This window comes from Fusarium tjaetaba (genome assembly GCF_013396195.1).
Source record: "Fusarium tjaetaba strain NRRL 66243 chromosome Unknown NRRL66243_c0000040, whole genome shotgun sequence".
Taxonomy (NCBI): Eukaryota; Fungi; Ascomycota; class Sordariomycetes; order Hypocreales; family Nectriaceae; genus Fusarium; species Fusarium tjaetaba.
This window is the reverse complement of record NW_023501236.1, coordinates 61,499-81,841: the sequence shown is the minus strand read 5'-3', so window position 1 is coordinate 81,841 and position 20,343 is coordinate 61,499. Positions and strand designations below refer to the sequence as shown.

The following is a 20,343-nucleotide window of genomic DNA, read 5'->3' as shown; positions in this document are numbered from 1 at the left end:
ACGACTCTAGAGTTATAGTTGTGGTGGATGTACTGTATTTTAAGTTTTTAACCACTTGCGGCAGCGCATTCCCTTAGTGGACACAGAACCCTTTCTCGCACTAGCTTTTGTGATTCCCAATCCTCGAGAGTCTTCCAGGATCTATTCTCTATGCAGGCTTTAACTGCTTCGGCATACCGCGTACCTGCTGCATGCGCAAGTTTAGAAGATGCAACCTTGAGAAATAAGTTGCGAAGCATTTCGGGGTTACTGATATGCGCAAAGTTGTTCTGTTTCGTGTCCAATTTCGGGATTCTAAGCCAAGAGCCTATCTCTACTAGGAGGATGCCCTGTTCCATCAAGGAAATTGATTAGACAGAGTCGCGCTGAGGAATTAACATTCTGATGTGCTTACCAGTGCATATATGTCATGATGTTTTTCGAACCGTGCCGATCTCCCCCATCTGTCCGGGTGTCTGTAGATATTGTTTTCCGTCGTGAAATCTACTGTATTTCGTGTTTCTGCATCTGCCGGACGAGAGCAGTCGAATCCAATCAGAAACGGGTTCTCGAAATCCCAGTTATTAGCTGAAGAACTGCTTCCATCGCCCTCTGGTAGATCAAATAGAATGATATTCTCACTCTTGATGTTCTTGTGATACCAGCCAATCGAGTGTAGATGTAGGATAGCTTCGCAGATGATTTCAGCCAGCCGTATCCGGCGATCCAAAGGAACGTATTTGGCTTGTCCAATTACCTCTGCAAGAGGTATCCACCTTCGGTTCTTGAACCTCTCAGCGATAAGATGAACGAGTCCAAAGCGAGGTCCAAAGAGCGTTTCGTGAGTGAAGCCGGAGATCTCGAAGCAGCGGAATGCTGGGCTCTTAGCTTCGGTGAGAAGCGCTATAATGCGCTTGATTTGATATGAAATACGCCCAAAGGCATCGGGGTCTTCATCGAGGTAGTAGATATACTCGACCAACACATCACGACCGGCGTGTTTCCCGTGTCTTATCCGCTGCTTTGGGATCGCTGTGCCGCTAAAGCTCACGCGAGTGGGATTACCCAGGACTTTTTCGTCGTCAAGCAGAGTAAGGCGCATGGCAATTTTTCTCCGGATGTCTTCAAGAGCAGTAGAACCGGTGTCATCCAAATTACTTAGCGTGTCGCTGTCCATCGTCGCAAGTGAGTCTCCCAGAAAGTCTAGTAGATTGGAAGAAGCTGCCCTAAGTCCTTCCAGAGCAGCATGAGATGTTCCATGCCTTACCGAAAGTGCGTCTCCTGAGGCGAAAACAGCAAGCTTGAGCTCAGCGAGTAGCCTCTGAGCTTCAGTCCGACCTTCTTGGGAGAGGAATGGCAAGGCTTCGGTTCTCTCCTGTTCATACGCCGCTTCACAGACATATGTTCCCATCCTGCTTATGTCTTGTGCCTGGGAGGTAACACGGTCAATAAGCTGTATATCTTCGACGGATGCTGGTGAGTCTCGGGTAAGCCAGCGAAGTAGGCTCGGCAGCACTGACCCATCAAGAGGATCGAAGAGACATAGCCGAAGATACACGGAGTTGATGGATTGCGAGACGGTTTGAGGGACAAGCTCTGAGGCCTTGTCACCATTAGTCAGTCTTGTCAACTTGATTGGGCCCTCTGAAGCATCTCCACTTAGAGAGACCAGGAACGGTTGTCGCTTCAACCCAGCTTCCGCTATCACCATGCGACTCTGGAGGGCGGCAAGTGTTACAAGCCCTTCGCTCGACATTGCCAGCTTCATCTCTCGCATTAGAACGTTGGTGAATGACGGCCATTTCTTCATTCCCGTCGGTGTCCAGTTATCCTTGTCGGTGGCGGCCAAGAACTCAATCTTATGAGAGGTGTGAGGTCGCGCAGCTTGCCCAGCATAGCAACAGTCGAGAATAATGACAACGTCGCCCAGAGAGAGAAAGAGTTGGGGCTGGATGTTGGACCAATCGAGCGTTGGACCGCCACATATCTTTCTGCGATATATACACGGTCAGCTAGTGTTTGTTGAATGCAATCGATTACCTACGCTGCCCAAGTACAAGGACTTCTCGCCTGTGTGTTGCTCTCTCCTCCACCGTGCCCACTGTAGAAGATGATGAGGAGATCGTCTACTCCGCCAAAATTCTTGATGAACTGAGCGACACACACATTGAGGGAAAGTTCCGGATCCTGAGATGGTATTCTGAACGGCCAAATGGCATAGTTGAAAGTCTGGCTAAACATGTCCTTGACTTCTGTAACTTCCCTATCAAAGTCGAAGCCAAGGTCATGTTCCTTCCATGTGATTATTAGCACATTTACAGTGGCATATCTCTGTGTCCTGAGAGGTCGGTATTCAGTCAGCTTGTCGCCAATGGTCTGCTGATAGGTATTTAAAAGAGCCATTGTTGAGATTCGCGTTTGAGTTGATATTGAATGACATTTGTTCTTAGTGTATTTTGTGCAATAGCTGGTGAGGATTGACCAGTTGCAATCTTTATTACAACTCGATATTTATTCATATGGTTTGCATTAGAACTTAGTCTCCCTCGTGCCAAACAGCCTGATTTATGCCCAACATTCTCCTAGGACTAAACGGCACGGAAGATTGTTGCTTCCGTAAGCCACATAAGCCGATATCATTCAACTCAAGTATGACATAAGGTAGAAAAAGTCTGACATCTCTTATTGGGCAACTACTTTGTAATAACATTTCCATAGATCATATCTTGCAATACATATATCCTATCCAACTAATGGTAGCACTTGATCATTGCGCTCTTTGTTATCAACCCAGTTACCATGAATCTGGTTCTTGGTACGGAATGGCAATTGGATAACGGCGACAGGTTTCTCAAAGTGTCTCGAATCCAACACAATCAGGTCACTACGGTTGACGTCCGTTCTCTGAACCATGGCCAACACCCAACCATCTCCCTCTGTAGCACTCTCAGAACGAGGCACAAAGATTGGTTCTTCGACGGCAGCATACGGTCCTGGATCGAAGAAGGTACGTCGGTTGCTCCCTTTCTCAAGCATGACATAACCATTGAGGCATAGCGGCACAACAGGCGGTGCAGTATTAGGTCGATGGGGTAGCAAGACTGGTACGAACATGCGGTCGTACGTGCGCGTGAGAAATCTTTCATCCATACGCGCAAACTCGCTTGGAATATCTAGGATGATTTCAGGATCTTTTACCTTGGTCCCGGTCGGTTGGTTGATGTCAATCTCCCAGCGAACGTAGTCGGCTTTCAGATCTCTCATGTCAGGCTCTCCTGGGGGTTCAAACCAGGGAAGGGTATTATAGAAGACACGAGAGCTTTCAAAGTAAAGCTTCCCATCCTCGTCTTCCCAAGACCCAGCGGTGTGAATGGCAACAGAGTTTTCCCAGTGATAGACCCGCGACTCGCCCTTGCTCCAGCCCGCTGGTAGATTGTCGGGCCTTCTTGGGACGACAATGAACGTCGCAGGGCGATCGTAGCTGAAAAGCCAATGCTGACCGCCAGACTCAATTCTGTCCAAGTCGGCTTCAAATGGCCACAGGACGAGAATTATGTAATTGGCTGTGATGGAGCAGTCATGGATAAACGAGCACCAAGGCGCTTCAATCCACTGCTCGTCTTTGACCTTGCCACTTTGATCAATCGAGTAGATGACAATATCCTTTGTGGCCAAGCCCTTTGCTTCATAGCCGAAGCAGACCAGCTCATTGGTAAATGGGTCGACCTTTGGGTGAGCAGAAAATGTTTTACCCGGAAATCCGAGGGGGTCAAATCCGAGGGTTTGGAGTGTATCAGGGTGAATCTCATATGGCTGAGCCACTTCTTTAAGGGTAAGAAGTCGCCCAGCCCAGTAGATGACATTTGTGTTTGCTGTAGAGTCGATGGCTGCGCGTACGCAGGGATGGTGCGTAAAGGGGTTTCGGTAGAGACCAAAAAGTCTCTTCTTTGCCTGCTTTTCTAACTTGAGGCGCTCCGTTTCGATATACTTGTTCTTCATATCGACGCGGCCATCTTGAATGCGCAGCGCACAGATGTTGCCGTCGCCCTCGATGGCGGGATTATTGGGCATCAGAGGGTACAGAGGATCGACCATCATGCGGTAGAAGGTGCCGTTAAGCTCCTTTGGTATTTCTCCATAGACCACCAAATCAGCTATTTCACTCTCAAATCGGCCTGTGACGCCAAGTTGGGAGAACATGAAGGCCTGCCTCCACGCTGACGGCAGGCCGAAAAAGGCATCTCCGTCGTTTTTCTCTGTGCCTTGTGTCATGTTTGATACGTTGAAGAGGTTGAAGAGGTTGAAGAGATATTTAAAAGCAATGGAAATGGCTTGTCAGGATTGGAGAAACTAAATGTTGACGGCGGTGATCCATATATAATCGAAAGGCGTGGAGACTACTCGTACGACTAATTCTTGTCAAGTTAAGCTGCGCAAGTACCGTACCGAGTTACCGACCAAGTCTCCGCTGCAGTCTCGAGTGCATGTAAAAGACTGACGAATGTGTCCACAGGTTTCCCCAGAATGGTAATCAAAGTTCATTATTGGCCCGGCTCTGCATATGTGGAATTAAGATTATGGGGTAAAGCTACGCTGCTGAGACCATGCTATGCTTTATCCCACATCACATGCCAGCATTTGATTATAAATTGAAGGATGAGCCATGGAGAAGTGTGTTTTGAGCGGGGTTCCCCGTGGGGAGGGCATTGAGTCTTGAGACATGGTCTGGACTCTGGTGCATCCGGCCGGAAGAACATCTGACATCTCGGAAAACCTTGAACTCAAATTCGAATCTTCCGCCTTCCGGAATCTTGGTGAGTGCCGGGCTGTTTAAGGATGGGCTAGTCTGCTGCTAGAGGCCGTTATGCAGACACTTGTATTTACCGGCATTTGGCAAGGCTACTTCGGACCTCTGAAATCAAACAGGAGGATGATACAGTGCTTATAGTACCTTATAAAGATAACTATCATTGAGATCCTGGACCCTGATATGAAGTTACAATGAACTGTAAAGTATATACTCTATAATAAGCCCAGCTCGATGCAGTGTTGTCAACCATGTATCTTCATGCTCTGATACACTACAATGCAATAACAACTATTTACAAACTTACAAGACACGTCTATTTGAGTTCTCTCCCCGCGTTCTTCTCAAATTTCCGATATGCGATTTCCGCTTTCCGATCGATTTGTTGTGATTGCATCCTCGTTGCTGATGATTGATATCTCGAAAAGGAAAATCTGCCTCGGGAGCTATACCATGTCAGGCGTCGCGCCCTCGGCAGCAGATCCATTTTAACCCCAATAGTCGTCGTCGAAGCTTAGTCGTCTCAATATCGCGGGGAACATCCAATTATCCGACATTAATTACTGAAACCCCATTTCCCCAGATCTCTCGCTTATTACCAGCTATTGGGAGGCTAGAGCGTTAGTGGCGTTGCCTCCCCTTTTGCAACAGAAGGGAGCATTCACAAGCAAGAGACCCGACATCTCTTTACCTATATAGGAGCCGCTTCATGAATAGAATCTGATCAGAATCATCATCCATCCCAATTCATTTTCTTGAATCAAGCTGTGCTGCCATCAAAGCAAGAAGTGAACGCAAAATGCGCCAACATGAGAACCCAAGGCATGTCCAACACCCAACCCTAGTATCAAGTTCTGGAAGCAAGTTCAGGCTCTAATACAACTCAGCGGCATTGAAGAGCCAAAGGTGCCTGGCACCATTGACATGACAGTCACAGGTATGAACCGATCTTCAGAACTCATCATGTACAAGCTAAAGCTAAGGAATGTGCAGATGACACTCAAATTGCATACGGTCTTTCCTTGACACCGACTCCGTCCGCCGACCCGAACGATCCGCTCAACGTATGTATCATCTCTTGTCAAATTACAACGACGATGTATACTCAGAATAATGACCTTTGCCCGTTAGTGGACCCCAAGAAAGAAATACACGATCCTGTTCCTCGTCTCAGCGTACTCCTTTCTAGCAAACGGTGCTTTGATCGGCCCAAGCGTCTACGTCAACCTCCTTGCTCAGCAGTTTGGTAAAACACCCAGTCAGACATCGCAGCTGGTGAATAATCCAAATCTTCTCTTCGGCTTGGGTAAGAGCAATCCATTCGAGTCGGTAGCCATGCTAATGTCAGGACTTTGGTCTTTTTCTGAGCAGGTTCCCTCATTTTCGTCCCCATGTACCAGAAAATCGGCCGCAGACCCACGATGCTGCTCTCGATCATTCTCGTGAGTTCCCTGCCTTCCAACCGAGAATACTTTACCTGATATATGAGATAGTTCTGCGCTGGCCTTCTGGGCTGTGCTCTGTCCAAGTCATACAATGTCCTCATGGGCTTCCGAATGGTTCACGGTTTCGGCTCATCAGTTTGCGAAGCATTACCAGCGCAAGCCGTGGCTGATGTATTCTTTTTCCACGAACGAGGAAAGGCCCTGGGCTGGTATACCTGTCAGTACTCTTAACCCTTTTAGCTATTCGTCTTCATCTCCGAAGCCACCACGGCTAACATGTCGGGTCAAAAGTTGCGCTTGTAACCGGATCTCTCAGTGCTACCGCCGCTAGCTACATGTTATCTAGTGGATTGTCGTACAACCTGTTCTTCTGGATAGAATTTGCTCTCGGATGTGTTCTCTTCCTGCTCACCCTGGCGTTCTTCGAGGAAACAATGTATCTTGAGGCACGGCAACCTCCTTCACCGTCCAGTCAGCGACCAATTGACGCCGATTCCGTCAAAGACGAACCCCAAGCAACCTCTGAGTGTATGGAATCCAGGCTTGAGGAGTCTGTTACAATTCCACCAAGAAAGACCTACTTGGAGCAGTGCAAGATCTTCGGAAAGACGGACCCCAATAGCCCGGTGTTCATGATGATGGTAGGACCCATTCAACAAGAACTGCCATAGATCAAGTACTGACAGGGTACCTCCAGATCCGATCCTTTACTTACTTCATTGTACCCCAGGTGTTCTGGGTCTGCGCTACCTATGGTAAGTACTTCCTCAGAAACAAAGACTCATTTAGCTGACTTGGTATAGGGATGGTCATTGGGCTTGCTGGTCTCGCCTTCACTTCCACTTTCCCAACCATTGTTGCCGCTCCTCCATACAACTGGCCAATTGTAAGATACCCTTCAGTCTGAACTCTTTGTTCCTGCGGCCCCTCAGATGAATGGGCTGATACTAAATATGACAACAGGAGAATACCGGCCTCGTGGCAATATCGGCATTCATTGGCTATTTGTTAGCAGCAGGACCCTTTAGTACCGTCCCGGATCGAGTCTCTGCTTGGCTTACCCGCAGGAACAACAACATTCACGAAGCCGAGTACCGCCTTTGGTGTCTGGTGGTTGTCTTTTTTATCGCCCCAGCAGCACTTATTCTATATGGATATGGTGCAGGAAATCACATGCATTGGTTCGCAATGGTATTTGCTGTGGGCATGTTCCAGTTTGGTATGTGTGATGCAACCGCTTTCGGGCGCAAGCACTAACAAGACGTGTACAGGAGCTTTCTTCTATCTCACTTACACTCTCGCATACGCTATGGACTCTTACGAGGCCAATATGCCTGAGATGCTGATTGCGATGAACATTGGCAAAATGTCTATTTCTTTTGCCTTTGGTTACAAAGTGATCGACTGGGTCCAGGCACATGGCTATATTAAGATGTTTGCAGGCATCTTTTGTGGCGCACTCACTATCAATAATTTGTTCGTCTTTGTCTTCCTGATTTTCGGGAAATGGTTCCGCCGTTGGCTCAGCACCACTGCTCTTTCAAAGATGCACAGGGAGAGTCTGGGTTAAGATGGCGAGGCTATGGAGATGTCAATGAACAAGATTGGTTGGCATAAGTAATTTCTCAGTTAGTCTTCATCTTTAGGTTACTTCAGCTACACCAACATGACTATATTTTGAACATGTCTATAATACGATGACTGTTTAGTTTCGTCGTGTAGAATATTAATAGATGTATGCCATGACTCGCGCTTAGAATGTAACCATATTGACAGGGTTCGACCTCGTATCACGACTCTTGGCAAGGAGTTCATTTCTGTTCTGGGAAAGCTCACCGTATAAGGGGCTCGAGCGTTGCCATCTGCCTTGGACGTATTAAAGCACAATCAGCTGAATTGGAGTGTACACAATCATTCCTCTCTTCATTCAACTTCAAGATGCGCTTCTATCTGACATTGGCTTCTGTGGCCTATCTTGCCTCTGGCGTTCAGGCGCATTTGCCCCACCACAGACATGCGCGAAACGCCAACGCTTTGACCGTGTCTTTGGAGCCTGTATCGGGGCAATCGGCCCAGGTCAACGTCTCTATCAAGAACGACAGTCCTACTGATCTGAGTCTACTCAAGGTTGGTACCATTCTTGATGAGCGGCCTGTCAAAAAACTGTCACTGAAGGATGATAATGGTACGTTGTCCTCTGAGCCCAGAGGCCAAGTTGCTAACATAATGCAGGAAATGAGGTGCCTTTCATGGGCATTGAGCTGAGCCTCTACTACGATGGACTCAAGACCAACCACTTTCAGAGACTCAAAGCTGGGTCCTCCACCTTTCGAATTGTTGACTTGTCCACCATGTACGACTTGAAGTCTGGTACATACTCTGTATATGCCGAAGGTAGTCTCCCTGCTGCCATAGAGGAATCTAGCAAGCCGGTCCCCGTTTCCTTCAGGTCCGAGGCTCTCTCGATGAAGATTACCGAAGCCTCGTCAGCCAAGGTCAAGCAAAAAGCATCGAAGCGTACTATCCTCCAGGAGGACTCTTGCACCGCTGAGAAGCTTGAACTCACTGCTAACGGTATAAAAAACTGTGAATCGCTTGCCCGGGCCGCAGCGAAGGATGCATCTGACGTTCACTCCGCGAGGTTCGTGGAGTACTTCAAGTCAAACGAGACCGAGACACGCGAACATGTCACAGGCCGACTCCTTGCCGTCGCTGAAGAGTGCTCTACTTCAGACAGTGGCAACACACGAGTCTCTTGCAGCGATGAGTTTGGATACTGTGAGAGCGACGGTCCTTTGATTGCTTACACTACCTGGGTTAACGGCTATGTCACCATGTGTCCGCTCTTCTACGATACGCTGCCCCCTCTACCGCAAAAGTGCCACAAGCAGGACCACGCCACTACGACGATCCACGAGATGACGCATGCGCGAGCCGTGTATGAGCAGGAAGTTTCAACTCAGGATTATGCTTATGGTTATGAGAACTCTACTGCTTTGGATCCTCTGTCTTGTCTTTACAACGCTGATTCGTATTCACTTTACGCTAACGGTAAGCTCACTATGCTACACGACCCTGTTCCTGAATGAGATGTTCTGACAGTCCTCAAGCGGTTTACATGGATTGTTGATAGTGTCAGGTGTGACAGAAAGCGGTCCACCAATGGCGGAGCTTCCTTCTGTGAGCTGGAGTGATAAGTAAGCGTCAATCTATTTAATGAGTGAAGTTTCTTGGGGAAAAAGCTATGTCACTGTTTCCAATATGAGAGTAAAGTCCAACCGCGAGAATGTCATGAGGAGACTGAAGGCGTCATTACCACTGTGTCTAAAACATACGCAGAAGTCTAACGACTCATTGTCTCGTCCGAATATTGAGGCGGTATCTACCTCGGCCTTCGCCGCTGGTCTTTTCATACAGTAACCATAGATGTTACCGTCCAATACACAGTAAATAGTTCAAAGTAGTTACGATAACCTGCTATTGAGTGTGATATGTAAAAAGAAAATATGTAACATAGAAGTATAAAAGTCCTTAGTTTTTCCCTCCCACCCGAGATGATTGATCCCGTAATTTTGTTTAATTGACGTGAGCGTTGAAGTTGGTGACAGTGAGCTTGGCATTGCTTCCACTATTGCCTGGTTAGTATGTGTCCGCCAAGACGAGGCAAAGCTGACTTACGTGAAAGGCTCAGTACCGAATTGGAAGGCTGTAGTTACAGTGTTAGTGAATGGGTAAGTAATAGAGTAGAGATACATACTGAGGAGATACTGCTTGCTGGCGGGGTAGTTCTGGCTGTTGGCAAGGTAGTTGAAAAATTGCTTGACATCAGAGTTGAAGTTGTTGACAGGGCTAGCGGCGACGAAGCTGAAGACCTTCATGCTTCCGTTCATGCCCACCCAGAGTTCCCAGCTGCGGCCCTCAATGGTGACGGTGGTCTGCTTAGATCCAATGGGCTGAACGTTACCATATCGGGCGAGCCTACCCCAAAGCGTATTAGTCAATTCTCCAATATCCGATGTTAGTCAGGGGCACTCACCAGATCATGAGCTCATAGTCACCACTGTAGGTGACATGGTTGGGGTCAGCAGCCGTGAAGAGATCGTAGGCAACATTGGCGCGAACGTTGGTGCCGCTGTAGGACCAAGCAGCTGCAGACTGCATGTTGCTGATGGAGCTGACGATGCGCTTGGTGCCAATCTGGAGAGCAGAGTTGGGGTACGCCTTGACGTTGTCCTGGCCGCCGGACCACGTCCAGTCAACGTGCCATCCGGCGCCATTGCTGTTGGACCAGTCGATGTAAGTGCACTGAGATCCAGAGCCGGAACTCTGACCCCAGCGGTTGTTGTTGAACTCGTAGCCGCCGTTGGCGTAGTAGGAGTATTGGTCGCAAAGAGACTGAGCGAGGGCGAGGGGGGCGAAAAGCCCCGCGAGGAAGACAAGAGAGCCCTTCATTGTGAGTTTTGTATGAGATAGAGTGTTTGTTTTTAGAAGATAGACAATGAGTTACTATTGATTTGATTTGAACCTCTGATGAAGGGCTATATTCTCGACATCTTATGCCTTCCTTTATACTCATCTCCCAATAGAGAATTTCTTTACATGCTAGACCGAATTGAATCACGGAAGTTTCTCCGTGAACATATCAAGGCCTCGATCTGGAGCTCATTCATCTCAACTCACAGTAATGGCCAGTTACGATGAAGCTGTCGTACATTCAAAGAACACAGTCGGTCCTTTTCCAAAGTGCAAGGCTCACTTTCTTGCAGACTAACGGAGCTTTTTAAACATGAGCCGACGGAACTCCCACCATCTTGGCCATAGCTCTGCTATCTACGCTGGAACCGAAAGACACCGAAGTGAGGTGAACCCCTGCCACTCTCACTCTGAAACAAACGCAGGTTAGTACTCCATTTGTCATCGCCGTGGTTCCTTGAGCGTTCTCCACTAATCTCGGCAATCCTTGGTGAAATCGGGGGTTGCATCCGGAGCTCCGGATAAACTAACATGCTCGTTCCAGCTCGTTCATGGAAGTTTTCCCGTGAGAGAGATGCCATGGAAAACAAGCCCCCCTGGCTTATATATGGAACTCCTGCCAGACTTGGTGGTCAACTCCCTAGTCGGCCTATCACGAGGTCTACCAAACGGAGGTTAGACTCCGTTCTGGAATGGGACAAGCTCAGAGTGTGGGGAAGCGAGCGAGTAGCTTCAGGAACAGGTTTGGGAAACGGTCCAACGGGCCGGGAAAAACGTCAATCATCCTGTATTTGGACGTCAACCCAACTTCACAATCGGCCCATTTATGCCAGGTCAAAGTCTATTCTGCTGTTCCTTGTATGATGGCTGATAAGATAGTTGGGATGACGATAAGGCTTATCGTCAAAGCCACGGGATGTGGGGGATTGCGTGCTCTACCCGGGAGCAAGAATTAACTTATATATTCCAGAGGACTGCTTCTCTTGTAGACACTGTCGAAATCACCCTAGACTCGGTTTATCAGCTGTTACCAATTCTTTGCCAAGAAACGGTTAAATTGGTCAAATGTTAACGTAGCAGTTTATTTCACCTCCGCACTTACTTGCATCTGGTATGTAGATCGTTGTTGTCAATGCATTCAAAGACTCAATTCCTACAGGCGCGCATAGACTCATAACACGAGCTCCGGAAAAACACTGTTACCTTGATTGGCAAATACATGATCGTGTTATACATTTCAAGTATGCTATAGGCATCACGCCGTCTTTAACAATTCTCCCGTTGTAGCCTCGCCCCATCAGGAAAAACTCCTCCGAAAGTGAGGCAGCTTATCGATAAGCCCAAGAGAGCATTCAGCTCGGGGTAATCACCCAAACGGTACGCAGTTTGCGACGTCAAGTTTTCCTGGAAGAATTTAAGGTAATGCCTCTAATTTTACGCTTGTTTGGCAAAGATTGCAGGCGAAATTTCAGTGCCAGCGTCCAAGAAACAGACCTCCTCAGCAATTGATGGAAAATGATCTACCGGCTAATAATGAAACTATTGCTGTTTCGAAACATCCCCATGCAAGTCTCAGTGTGACAGGGGATGTAGCCCTCGGACCCACAGACTCCGGATCCCTCATTCGACCATTGATGGACATTGTCGGCTGTTTAGAGAAATGGATTGACTACCGGGTGAACTTGTTTGGAACACGCATGACAATGATCTGTGCAGCATGGCTCCTTTGGGAAACCCCTGGTGAGGAGTCTTCAGGGCTGGCACGGGTGAAGCTTCGGCAGCTGGAAAATCAGGGCAACGTCTAGTGATACGAGAAGCAGTATATAATAATCTTCAATTCTTCACCTCCAAGAGATTTAATTCTTCTTCTTCATCACACAAGGATCTGCTAGACAGAACCAACTCCCTTCTCTTCTTCTTCTTCTTCTGCACCAGGAATCTCCAAGAACAGGCTCGGTCCTTTCATTCACAATGAAGTCTCTTCTCACCCTCACCCTCGCCCTCTTCGCCTCAGCTGGGCTCGGCGACGCTGCCTCAGCTGGCTGTGGCAAGCAGCCTCCCTCCAGCGGCGTCAAGACCATGCAGGTCAACGGCAAGAACCGCGAGTACACCCTCCAGCTGCCCAACAACTACCAGAACAACAAGCCCCACCGCCTGGTCTTCGGCTACCACTGGCTCAGCGGCAACATGGGCAACGTCGTCCAGGGCGGCTACTACGGTCTTCGCAACTTGGCTGGCGACTCTACCATCTTCATTGCTCCCAACGGTCTCAACGCTGGCTGGGCTAACCAGGGTGGCGAGGATATCACCTTTACTGATCAGATGCTTGCTTTTGCCAAGCAGAACCTCTGCATCGATGAGAAGCAAGTTTTCGCTACCGGCTTCAGCTACGGTGGTGCCATGAGCCACAGCGTCGCCTGCTCTCGACCCAGTACGTCATCACCTTCACACCCTACTAGCCCTATATATACTAACTCTTCATAGACGACTTCGCTGCTGTCGCCGTCATCTCTGGTGCTCTCCTCTCCGGCTGCAACGGTGGAAACACTCCCGTCTCTTACCTTCACATCCACGGATCCGCCGACAACGTTCTCAGCATCCAGCAGGGCCGGCAGCTCCGCGACAAGTGGATCGGAACCAACGGCTGCCAGCAGAAGACCGTCAACGATCCCGCTCCCGGTGCCCAGAACTACGTCAAGACCTCTTACACTTGCAGCCGCAAGCCCGTTACCTGGATCGGACACGGTGGTGGCCACGTCGGTGACCCTACTGCCAACGGCCAGAAGTTCGCCCCTGGTGAGACCTGGAGCTTCTTCAACGCCGCTGCTGGCACTAGCGCTAAGCTCCGCTGTTAAATAACCTGAGAGTTCGCAGACTCCAAGGACAGCCAATGCTTTGGCTATCTCTAGGTTTGTAGTTGAGACATGGGGAGGGAGATTTTACATTCCTTGTACATTGCAACCTGGTGGAAGTATTATTATATACAAATGGTCTAGTCCTACCGAGGGATCCGGCACATCCTTCACTGTACATAGTTAAACACCTCGGTGGACTCGGATGACAATACATAACAGTATATACTCGCACAGCATGAAGAAGCGTGATTGTAAGATGTAAGAACATGTATAAGTAATGTGAAGAATTGTGCTCAGCGAGAAAAGAAATTATGCAATTTGAGGCTTGCTGCCTGTTCCCCTCAGTCCATCCTCAAAGTCTACCATGCTAGTTTGAACATTCACTAAACGCGTAGCATTTCCTATCATAAAACACCGAGGCCTGCTTTCCTTTACCGGATGTGACACCAAGACTCTTGAGGTTTTTCCCATAGAGCTGACACGTCTTATCGTCCCCATATCCAAAGCTCAAACACTGCTTACTCTTCAAGCAAGTTTCGGCGCAAGTGTTCACGCTCTTGACAGAAGAGGCTGTGCCAATGATGGACTTGGAGGGGACACGAGCCTTTACCACATTCCTCTTGCAAACGGAACGTGGAGGTGCCTTGGAGTTGGCGACAGCTGAGGGAGTACATGCTGCAGCAGCCTTCTTGGACGTCGCGGATGATTTGGCCGCGCTGACTTTCTTAGCAGCAGCCTGGGTAGCTTTGGTGTTCTTGGTAGTAGCAGTTATAACACTTGATGTCTTGGTTGGCTTCTTAGTCTTGGTGCTGGTAGGTTTCTTGCTGGTAGTTGATGTCTTGGGCTTCTTATTCGAGCTAGCCTTCTTATCACTGCTGCTGGATTTACTCTGTGCCGTGCCCTTCTGCTTAGTGGACTTGGTGTCGGTCTTCTTGCCAGTCTTCTTCTTGGATGTTGGGTCAGACACAGGCGCCGGCTGTGACCCATTACAATCAGCGAATAGGCCGCTACCACCGCAGTCCATTCCAGTTCCAGACATGCCGCCCTCATCATCAGATCCATCATCACCAGTTCCGTCATTGACGTAGCCAATGCAGCCTTCAGCGATGGGATCACTCTCCATGGGATCAATGAGAGGAAACTCGTTTGTGTCGTCACCCAGCGTGATAAATGCCTCGAGGGTGTTTTCGAAATGGATGTTCCAAGCGATTCCGTAGCAATCGCCATCAACATCAGTGACAATCTCGCCGTCGTCAGTGACTGTTGCGCTGACCTCGAAGCTCCCTTCCAGTACAACTGATGGCGTATCGACAACTCCTCCTTTGGCTGCCCATAATCCTTTCAAGACATTGAGCTTGACGCCAACACTAGCAGGGAGACCCAGGGACGCCTCCATCTTGAGCTCACCAGTAGCTTCAGTTCTATGCGTAAGCACTGGTGTCAGACCATTGGAGTGACTATTGCTAGAGTCTAGCAGGTCAATCAAAATGTCAATGTTCTCCCACTCAACTGAAGCTCCGATAAGTAGGGTGCCAGTTGCTTCAATAGTTATCCCAGCTTGAACATCGAGACCGATATAAGGTCCAACAGTGCATAGAAGCGGGATGCCAAAGTTCCAGGGAGAGAATTCGGCGACAGGATATGTCCATTCCTTCTCATACGTGACGAAAGCCTCGAGTCCAAGGTTGAGTCCAGCTTTAAACTGAGCGTTGAACTGGATCTGAGCTTTCGTTATACCGTGGATAAGGCTGGCTTCAATGGTTCCGGTAAGTGAAGCCTTGCCGCCAAATCCACACTCGACGCAATAAAGGATCAGACCGTAGGACAAGTCGCGCTCTGGAAGCGTGGCGTTATCCCAACGTTTATGATGGCCATTTGGGTCGGCGACTTCGCCCTTTTTATATGAATCATCCTCTTCCCCGCCTTCTGAGCCCCATGCAATGAGCTTCGCCGCATTTGGCCATGGCGCGTCTTCATCTGTCCCAAGAAGCTCTTCGTTATTGCGATATTGAGACCATTCGTAGGACCAAGTCTTGCTCACGCGCTTTTCAAGCTTATGTGGCTCAAACATCTATATCAAGTCAGTTCAAACTCGAACAGTTGGCAGCGATGATTGCAACTCACGGCTCTCTTATCGATCGCCCACCGGACATTTAGTGTTCCGATTTTGCCGAAGTCGAGCTTGAAGCTCTCATATACATCTCCATATTCAGTGGTGGAGCCCTTAGCAGTGAATGCTTTGGTGGTATCGTTGAACGTGATGGATTGAGAGAGAAACAAGTCATTGGCATGATCTTCGCCGCACCCATCCACAGAGGTGATGAAGATGATCTTCCCAGCGCCCTTCCACTGCCCCTTGGCATAATTATAGGCCGCGGAATTCGATATCACACCGCTCAATGCACCCTTGGTATAAGACACACTCGAGATAAAGACGGAGTGGTCAAGAGGAATGACGGGGTATCGAAAGGTAAAGTTGGCTTGAGAGAAGATGGCGTTGTCGCGCTTCCTCATTCGTTTCGATCCAAGCTCAAAACGTGGCTGACCACGTTTTTAAGACATGGGGAAAATCGAGCTACATGAGGTATGGAAGAAAGACCACCTTTCCCATGTTCACATTCCGAGGCTTGGGGGCTGCCGGTCTGGACAACGCCATAGCGGCCGACACTTCTTCTCGGGAAACTTTGCGCTGGCATACTTTTGTCTATAATATTTTGCTCCGTTCTTCGGAAAAGGGGCATGGCCGTTTGCAGATCGCTGTAACTGTGTAAGGTTGTGAGTTTTAATATTCTGGATTCCCAGACTGCGTTTTAGGGAGTGGCGAAAACCGCATTCATATATATGGAAATTACGAGCACTGCACGCTCAATTTCCAGATAAGCTTCCTGTATATAATGACTGGTGCTAGGTAATTTCTCTATCTATTGAAGAGCATACCAATACCTCTCCTTTCCCCAATCATCACATCTTCCCCATCCACCATGAAGACCACTCTCCTCTACGCACTCCTTCTCCCCCTTCTCTCACCATCCGTCTTCGCGGCGGACGACGATGATGTGACCTGCCAGACGAAACTCGGCAAGGAATCAGCCGCAGATGTCCAGACTGTCACGGTCACCAAGACAGACAGTGTAGTCCCCACAACAACAACCACTATAATTCCAACAGTGGTCAAGAAAGCCAATCAATGGTCAACAATCACAGTGTTCTCTACAAAGACCTTCACAGTCACAGGAAAAGGCGGTACCGACACTTTCAGCACTACCACCACGCTGTTTAAGGTGGCCACTGTTGTGGTGACATCTACATCTACTAGAACCAGCACAAAGACGGGCACAAGGACTTCAACGTCTACTACTCAGATTCCAACTACTGCCGGGTTCAAGTTCATCTCGGACACTGTAAACTCGAGATCTTTGGATGCGCAAAAGCGTCATAGGCTGTTCCAGAAGCCTCATGCCCGAGCGATAATCAAGCCTGGAATAAAGGCTTTCAAATTCCCTTCAAAGGTCCAGTGTAAGTTCTGTCCATCGTTCGTCCGCATCTCTGCGATCATTTGATTGACATCTTTGTACAGGCACCAAACTCCTTCCAAATGCCAACACAAAGGTTGTCCAGAAAACTGGCACTCCATTTACCAAGACAGTCAATAGTATGCAGACAACCACTATTGTCAAGACAATCTCTACCACTACAACTCTCATTCCCAAAGATGTATCTGTCACCAAGTCCTTCACCACTTCCATGAAGGTCACCACCTACTCCACCAAGTGGAAGACAACAACAAAGTCTGCCACCCCCACCAAAACAAAGGTCATCTCCGGTCCCACCCAGTACGCAGCCTGCAAAGAAGCCAACATGTTTGGCCCCGACTTTAATAGCGCAAGCACAGGCTACTACGCCACCAACGTTCTCAACAACGGCCCTGGTATCCCATCTGATTTCCAGATTGTTGCGAATGGTGCCAGCAGCGCTGAAGAGTGCTGTGTCTCTTGCATGCAATTCACTGGCTGCGAGACCTGGAGCTTCCGTGCTGCTAACCGCAACTGCTTTCTTTTGTACCATGCTGGATCGACGTGCAAGTCACAGAGCAACCATCCCAACTACTTCATGTCTAAAAAGGGCGCCGATACTGGTGCTGGATTCGTTGTTGGTAATGGAAAATGTGGTTATACGTATAGTGGTAACAGCGATGGCTCGGTGTTTGCGGTTGATGTTTAAGTTCACAGATAGATAGTTTCCTTTATCGCGACATTGAGGCATAGCCAGCATATAATAGCAAGAATAAATTGAATCCACCCAATTATAGCTCATCTACTAAATATCTTCGAGTAATACAAACCTTTATATACCAGTGAGAACATACAGCTCTCCCGTAGAGTCACTGGTCAAGAATAGCCTTCCGTTCTTGTCGAATGCCAGGCCCGCCGGTCTGAAGCAACCGGAAGGGCACTTGGTGTTATCGGTGTTCCACATCAGCGGTACCTCAGCTTTAGGGTCGTCAGATTCCGGCACCGGTTCGCCATTGGCAAAGTCCACCTTGCTAAGACGGTAACCATCACCAGGGTTGCGGTTCCTGGAATCAGTTAGCAAACACTCATGCAACAGGTAAGCACATCTAAGGGCACTGACCAGCTTCCGTGGAATGCGATGTATGCCGCGCTCCCATCAAGGAACTTGATGTCCAATGGGGCGAGATGAGATCCAAATGTAATCCTTGGGGCTTGCTTCTCCTGACACTCCTCATCTGTGAATCCCAGATCTGTCTCACCGTCCGGTGTACCAGCAAACTGCTTGCCAACCACTGCTCCACCAGGGTAGTCCTTAACGTTGGAGGTGTCGTAGATGGAGAAGCATCCGGGGTATCCGTAGTTGGCACCGTACTGAGCGCTGGAGGTGTCGTTGGGAAGGCCGTGGAAGTTGAGTTCCTCACCGGGATTGGTGTTATGGACATCGACATCGCCTCGGTAAAGATTATCGACTGAGTTCTCAACGGACCACTGCCAATCGAGTTAGTCAACAAGCTACCACTGAACCAAACGTCATGGCTGTAAAGATTTACTCACGATATTGCCCGTAGAAGGGTCCTCTGCCCAGCCGACACTGTTTCGAAGACCCCAGCCAAGTACCTCCGCCTCACCATACACCAGAGGAGCATCCGACGCCAACAGCTCGTCAATCTTGAAGACTCTCACCTGACTGCGCACAACATCTTTATTCACAGTCTCGACATCCAAATTACCATCAGATCCGCCAGCCACGAGTAACAGGTTAGGATTGCCGGCGAGAGGGATCGTGAGGGTACGAGTAGAATGAGTCGAAGTGGCACTCATACCCGTGATGACGGTTCGACGAGACCCGACGGTGCCCTTGGAGGCATCGTAGTCGTAGGCATACACCTCGCTGGGAGTAGATACGAGAATGGTTTTACCATCGGCGGTCAAAGCAATGCCGTGGTTCAGCTATGTTGCAAAGTCATGTTACTATGATATACTCGCCGCTGAAGAACGTGCAGCATTGGAGGAACATACATTGGCGTTCGAGATCAAGGCCTTGTCAGAGTCGATGCAGACATCTAGGTCTTCACCATCATCGAGAACAACCCTCCTCACGCCCTTGCTGCCAGCCTCGGCGATCAAAAGATTGCCCTCAGTATCAACAACGAGGTGTCGAGGGCGTTGTAGACCGGTGCGCAGGAGCTTGAACTCGACGCCATCAGCGGTAGCGATGTTGGCCGTGGGGGTGAGGCTGCATTGTGCAGAGGTGAGGCCGACAAGAGTGGCACCGGCTGCCAGGAGTAGCTGCGCTAGACGTGTCATTGTGGTACTTTGAGAGGCTGTTCTGTGTCACAAAAAGAAAAGTGCGTTGTTTTGTCGGAGGAGGGCGACTAGCTGATAAATATATATGAATGGGGGTCAATCACTGCCTTAAGCATCGACATTAGCATTCCGGTGTCCCTTGCCAGTCACGGCAACAAATCCATGAGTGACATCATCCCATTCTTCAGAGACCGAGACGGGGCGAGAGAAAAAAAAAGTCCCTACTCAATTCAAGACTGTTTCCCGTACCCTATCCTTGCAGGACGTGACATCGTCCAGATACTGCCAAGACCTCCCTCCCAGCCGTCCCCTGAGGATTCTCCACTCGGGCGATAGTGAAAGGGAAGCAAGCGGCATACGATATAAGCTTAAATGCTTATGTTGCTAAACTGTCAGCTACCCGAGAACCCCCAGCCTAGCGCTGCCAATGTCGGTTCTTAAAGACATCTTTTCTCGACTCGACAGATCCACCTAAATGCGCGGAAGAATTACTTAGATATGCATCCAGCAATTGGCCCCGGAAGCTGCTTCGTTCCTTGCCTTGTCTAACTTCTCTATATTGCGCTTATTTGATCACTTGCCGAATCAGGCAGCTATCGGCCGGAGCTCCGCTGGCCCAATCAGGCAGGTGTTAACCATGACTCCGATGGGTGCTTCGCTATTGAACCTTTCAACCTTGGCTATTCTCTTACTTCCCGGTCACCTTTCTCAATATGACAATTGATCTAAAGAGACTTCATCTGTACTCTGTATTCTAGGTGGTATTGTCTCGTCATTCCCGTCTTGACAAGCAGAGTACTGGAGCCAAGATTCATCTTCCTCACATGGTACACCGGGAGACTTCAGATTTTAGAAGGCAATATGGACCTTGGTTGGGACCTTTTAGTGTGTTGGCATATATTTACATTTGCCTTCGATGTTGACATAATCCTGTTCCACAGATCGCGTTGATTGCCGTCCAGCCA

The 20,343-nt window shown here is 48.9% G+C and overlaps 9 protein-coding genes across 9 annotated transcripts; 4 read left to right on the top strand and 5 right to left on the bottom strand.

Moving 5' to 3' along the window:
* Positions 1-47: 47 nt before the first annotated feature.
* On the bottom strand, positions 48-2,382 carry FTJAE_2194 (uncharacterized protein; the record flags this gene model as incomplete). The annotated part of the gene is made up of 3 exons (XM_037348363.1): positions 48-269; positions 395-1,970; positions 2,024-2,382. The coding sequence occupies 3 exons, from the start codon at positions 2,380-2,382 to the stop codon at positions 48-50; spliced, it is 2,157 nt and encodes a 718-aa protein (XP_037210698.1).
* A 339-nt stretch (positions 2,383-2,721) lies between these two features.
* FTJAE_2193 (lignostilbene dioxygenase family) lies at positions 2,722-4,251 on the bottom strand (the record flags this gene model as incomplete). Its single annotated transcript, XM_037348362.1, has 1 exon — positions 2,722-4,251. One exon carries the CDS (start codon positions 4,249-4,251, stop codon positions 2,722-2,724), a length of 1,530 nt encoding a protein of 509 aa, XP_037210697.1.
* Positions 4,252-5,595: 1,344 nt separating this feature from the next.
* On the top strand, positions 5,596-7,801 carry FTJAE_2192 (uncharacterized protein; the record flags this gene model as incomplete). The annotated part of the gene is made up of 11 exons (XM_037348361.1): positions 5,596-5,612; positions 5,674-5,723; positions 5,780-5,850; positions 5,918-6,092; positions 6,158-6,228; positions 6,280-6,440; positions 6,578-6,872; positions 6,929-6,986; positions 7,035-7,117; positions 7,195-7,450; positions 7,503-7,801. The coding sequence occupies 11 exons, from the start codon at positions 5,596-5,598 to the stop codon at positions 7,799-7,801; spliced, it is 1,536 nt and encodes a 511-aa protein (XP_037210696.1).
* A 368-nt stretch (positions 7,802-8,169) lies between these two features.
* On the top strand, positions 8,170-9,320 carry FTJAE_2191 (uncharacterized protein; the record flags this gene model as incomplete). The annotated part of the gene is made up of 2 exons (XM_037348360.1): positions 8,170-8,416; positions 8,464-9,320. 2 exons carry the CDS (start codon positions 8,170-8,172, stop codon positions 9,318-9,320), a joined length of 1,104 nt encoding a protein of 367 aa, XP_037210695.1.
* A 487-nt stretch (positions 9,321-9,807) lies between these two features.
* FTJAE_2190 (murein transglycosylase) lies at positions 9,808-10,683 on the bottom strand (the record flags this gene model as incomplete). Its single annotated transcript, XM_037348359.1, has 4 exons — positions 9,808-9,859; positions 9,910-9,937; positions 9,989-10,209; positions 10,268-10,683. The coding sequence occupies 4 exons, from the start codon at positions 10,681-10,683 to the stop codon at positions 9,808-9,810; spliced, it is 717 nt and encodes a 238-aa protein (XP_037210694.1).
* Positions 10,684-12,675: 1,992 nt separating this feature from the next.
* FTJAE_2189 (feruloyl esterase C) lies at positions 12,676-13,559 on the top strand (the record flags this gene model as incomplete). The annotated part of the gene is made up of 2 exons (XM_037348357.1): positions 12,676-13,135; positions 13,189-13,559. 2 exons carry the CDS (start codon positions 12,676-12,678, stop codon positions 13,557-13,559), a joined length of 831 nt encoding a protein of 276 aa, XP_037210693.1.
* A 309-nt stretch (positions 13,560-13,868) lies between these two features.
* Positions 13,869-16,215, bottom strand: FTJAE_2188 (uncharacterized protein; the record flags this gene model as incomplete). Its single annotated transcript, XM_037348356.1, has 4 exons — positions 13,869-13,942; positions 13,995-15,630; positions 15,684-16,100; positions 16,159-16,215. The coding sequence occupies 4 exons, from the start codon at positions 16,213-16,215 to the stop codon at positions 13,869-13,871; spliced, it is 2,184 nt and encodes a 727-aa protein (XP_037210692.1).
* Positions 16,216-16,540: 325 nt separating this feature from the next.
* On the top strand, positions 16,541-17,780 carry FTJAE_2187 (uncharacterized protein; the record flags this gene model as incomplete). Its single annotated transcript, XM_037348355.1, has 2 exons — positions 16,541-17,075; positions 17,137-17,780. The coding sequence occupies 2 exons, from the start codon at positions 16,541-16,543 to the stop codon at positions 17,778-17,780; spliced, it is 1,179 nt and encodes a 392-aa protein (XP_037210691.1).
* Positions 17,781-17,903: 123 nt separating this feature from the next.
* On the bottom strand, positions 17,904-19,378 carry FTJAE_2186 (soluble quino glucose sorbosone dehydrogenase; the record flags this gene model as incomplete). Its single annotated transcript, XM_037348354.1, has 4 exons — positions 17,904-18,135; positions 18,192-18,559; positions 18,626-19,021; positions 19,091-19,378. The coding sequence occupies 4 exons, from the start codon at positions 19,376-19,378 to the stop codon at positions 17,904-17,906; spliced, it is 1,284 nt and encodes a 427-aa protein (XP_037210690.1).
* Between the last annotated feature and the right edge of the window lie 965 nt (positions 19,379-20,343).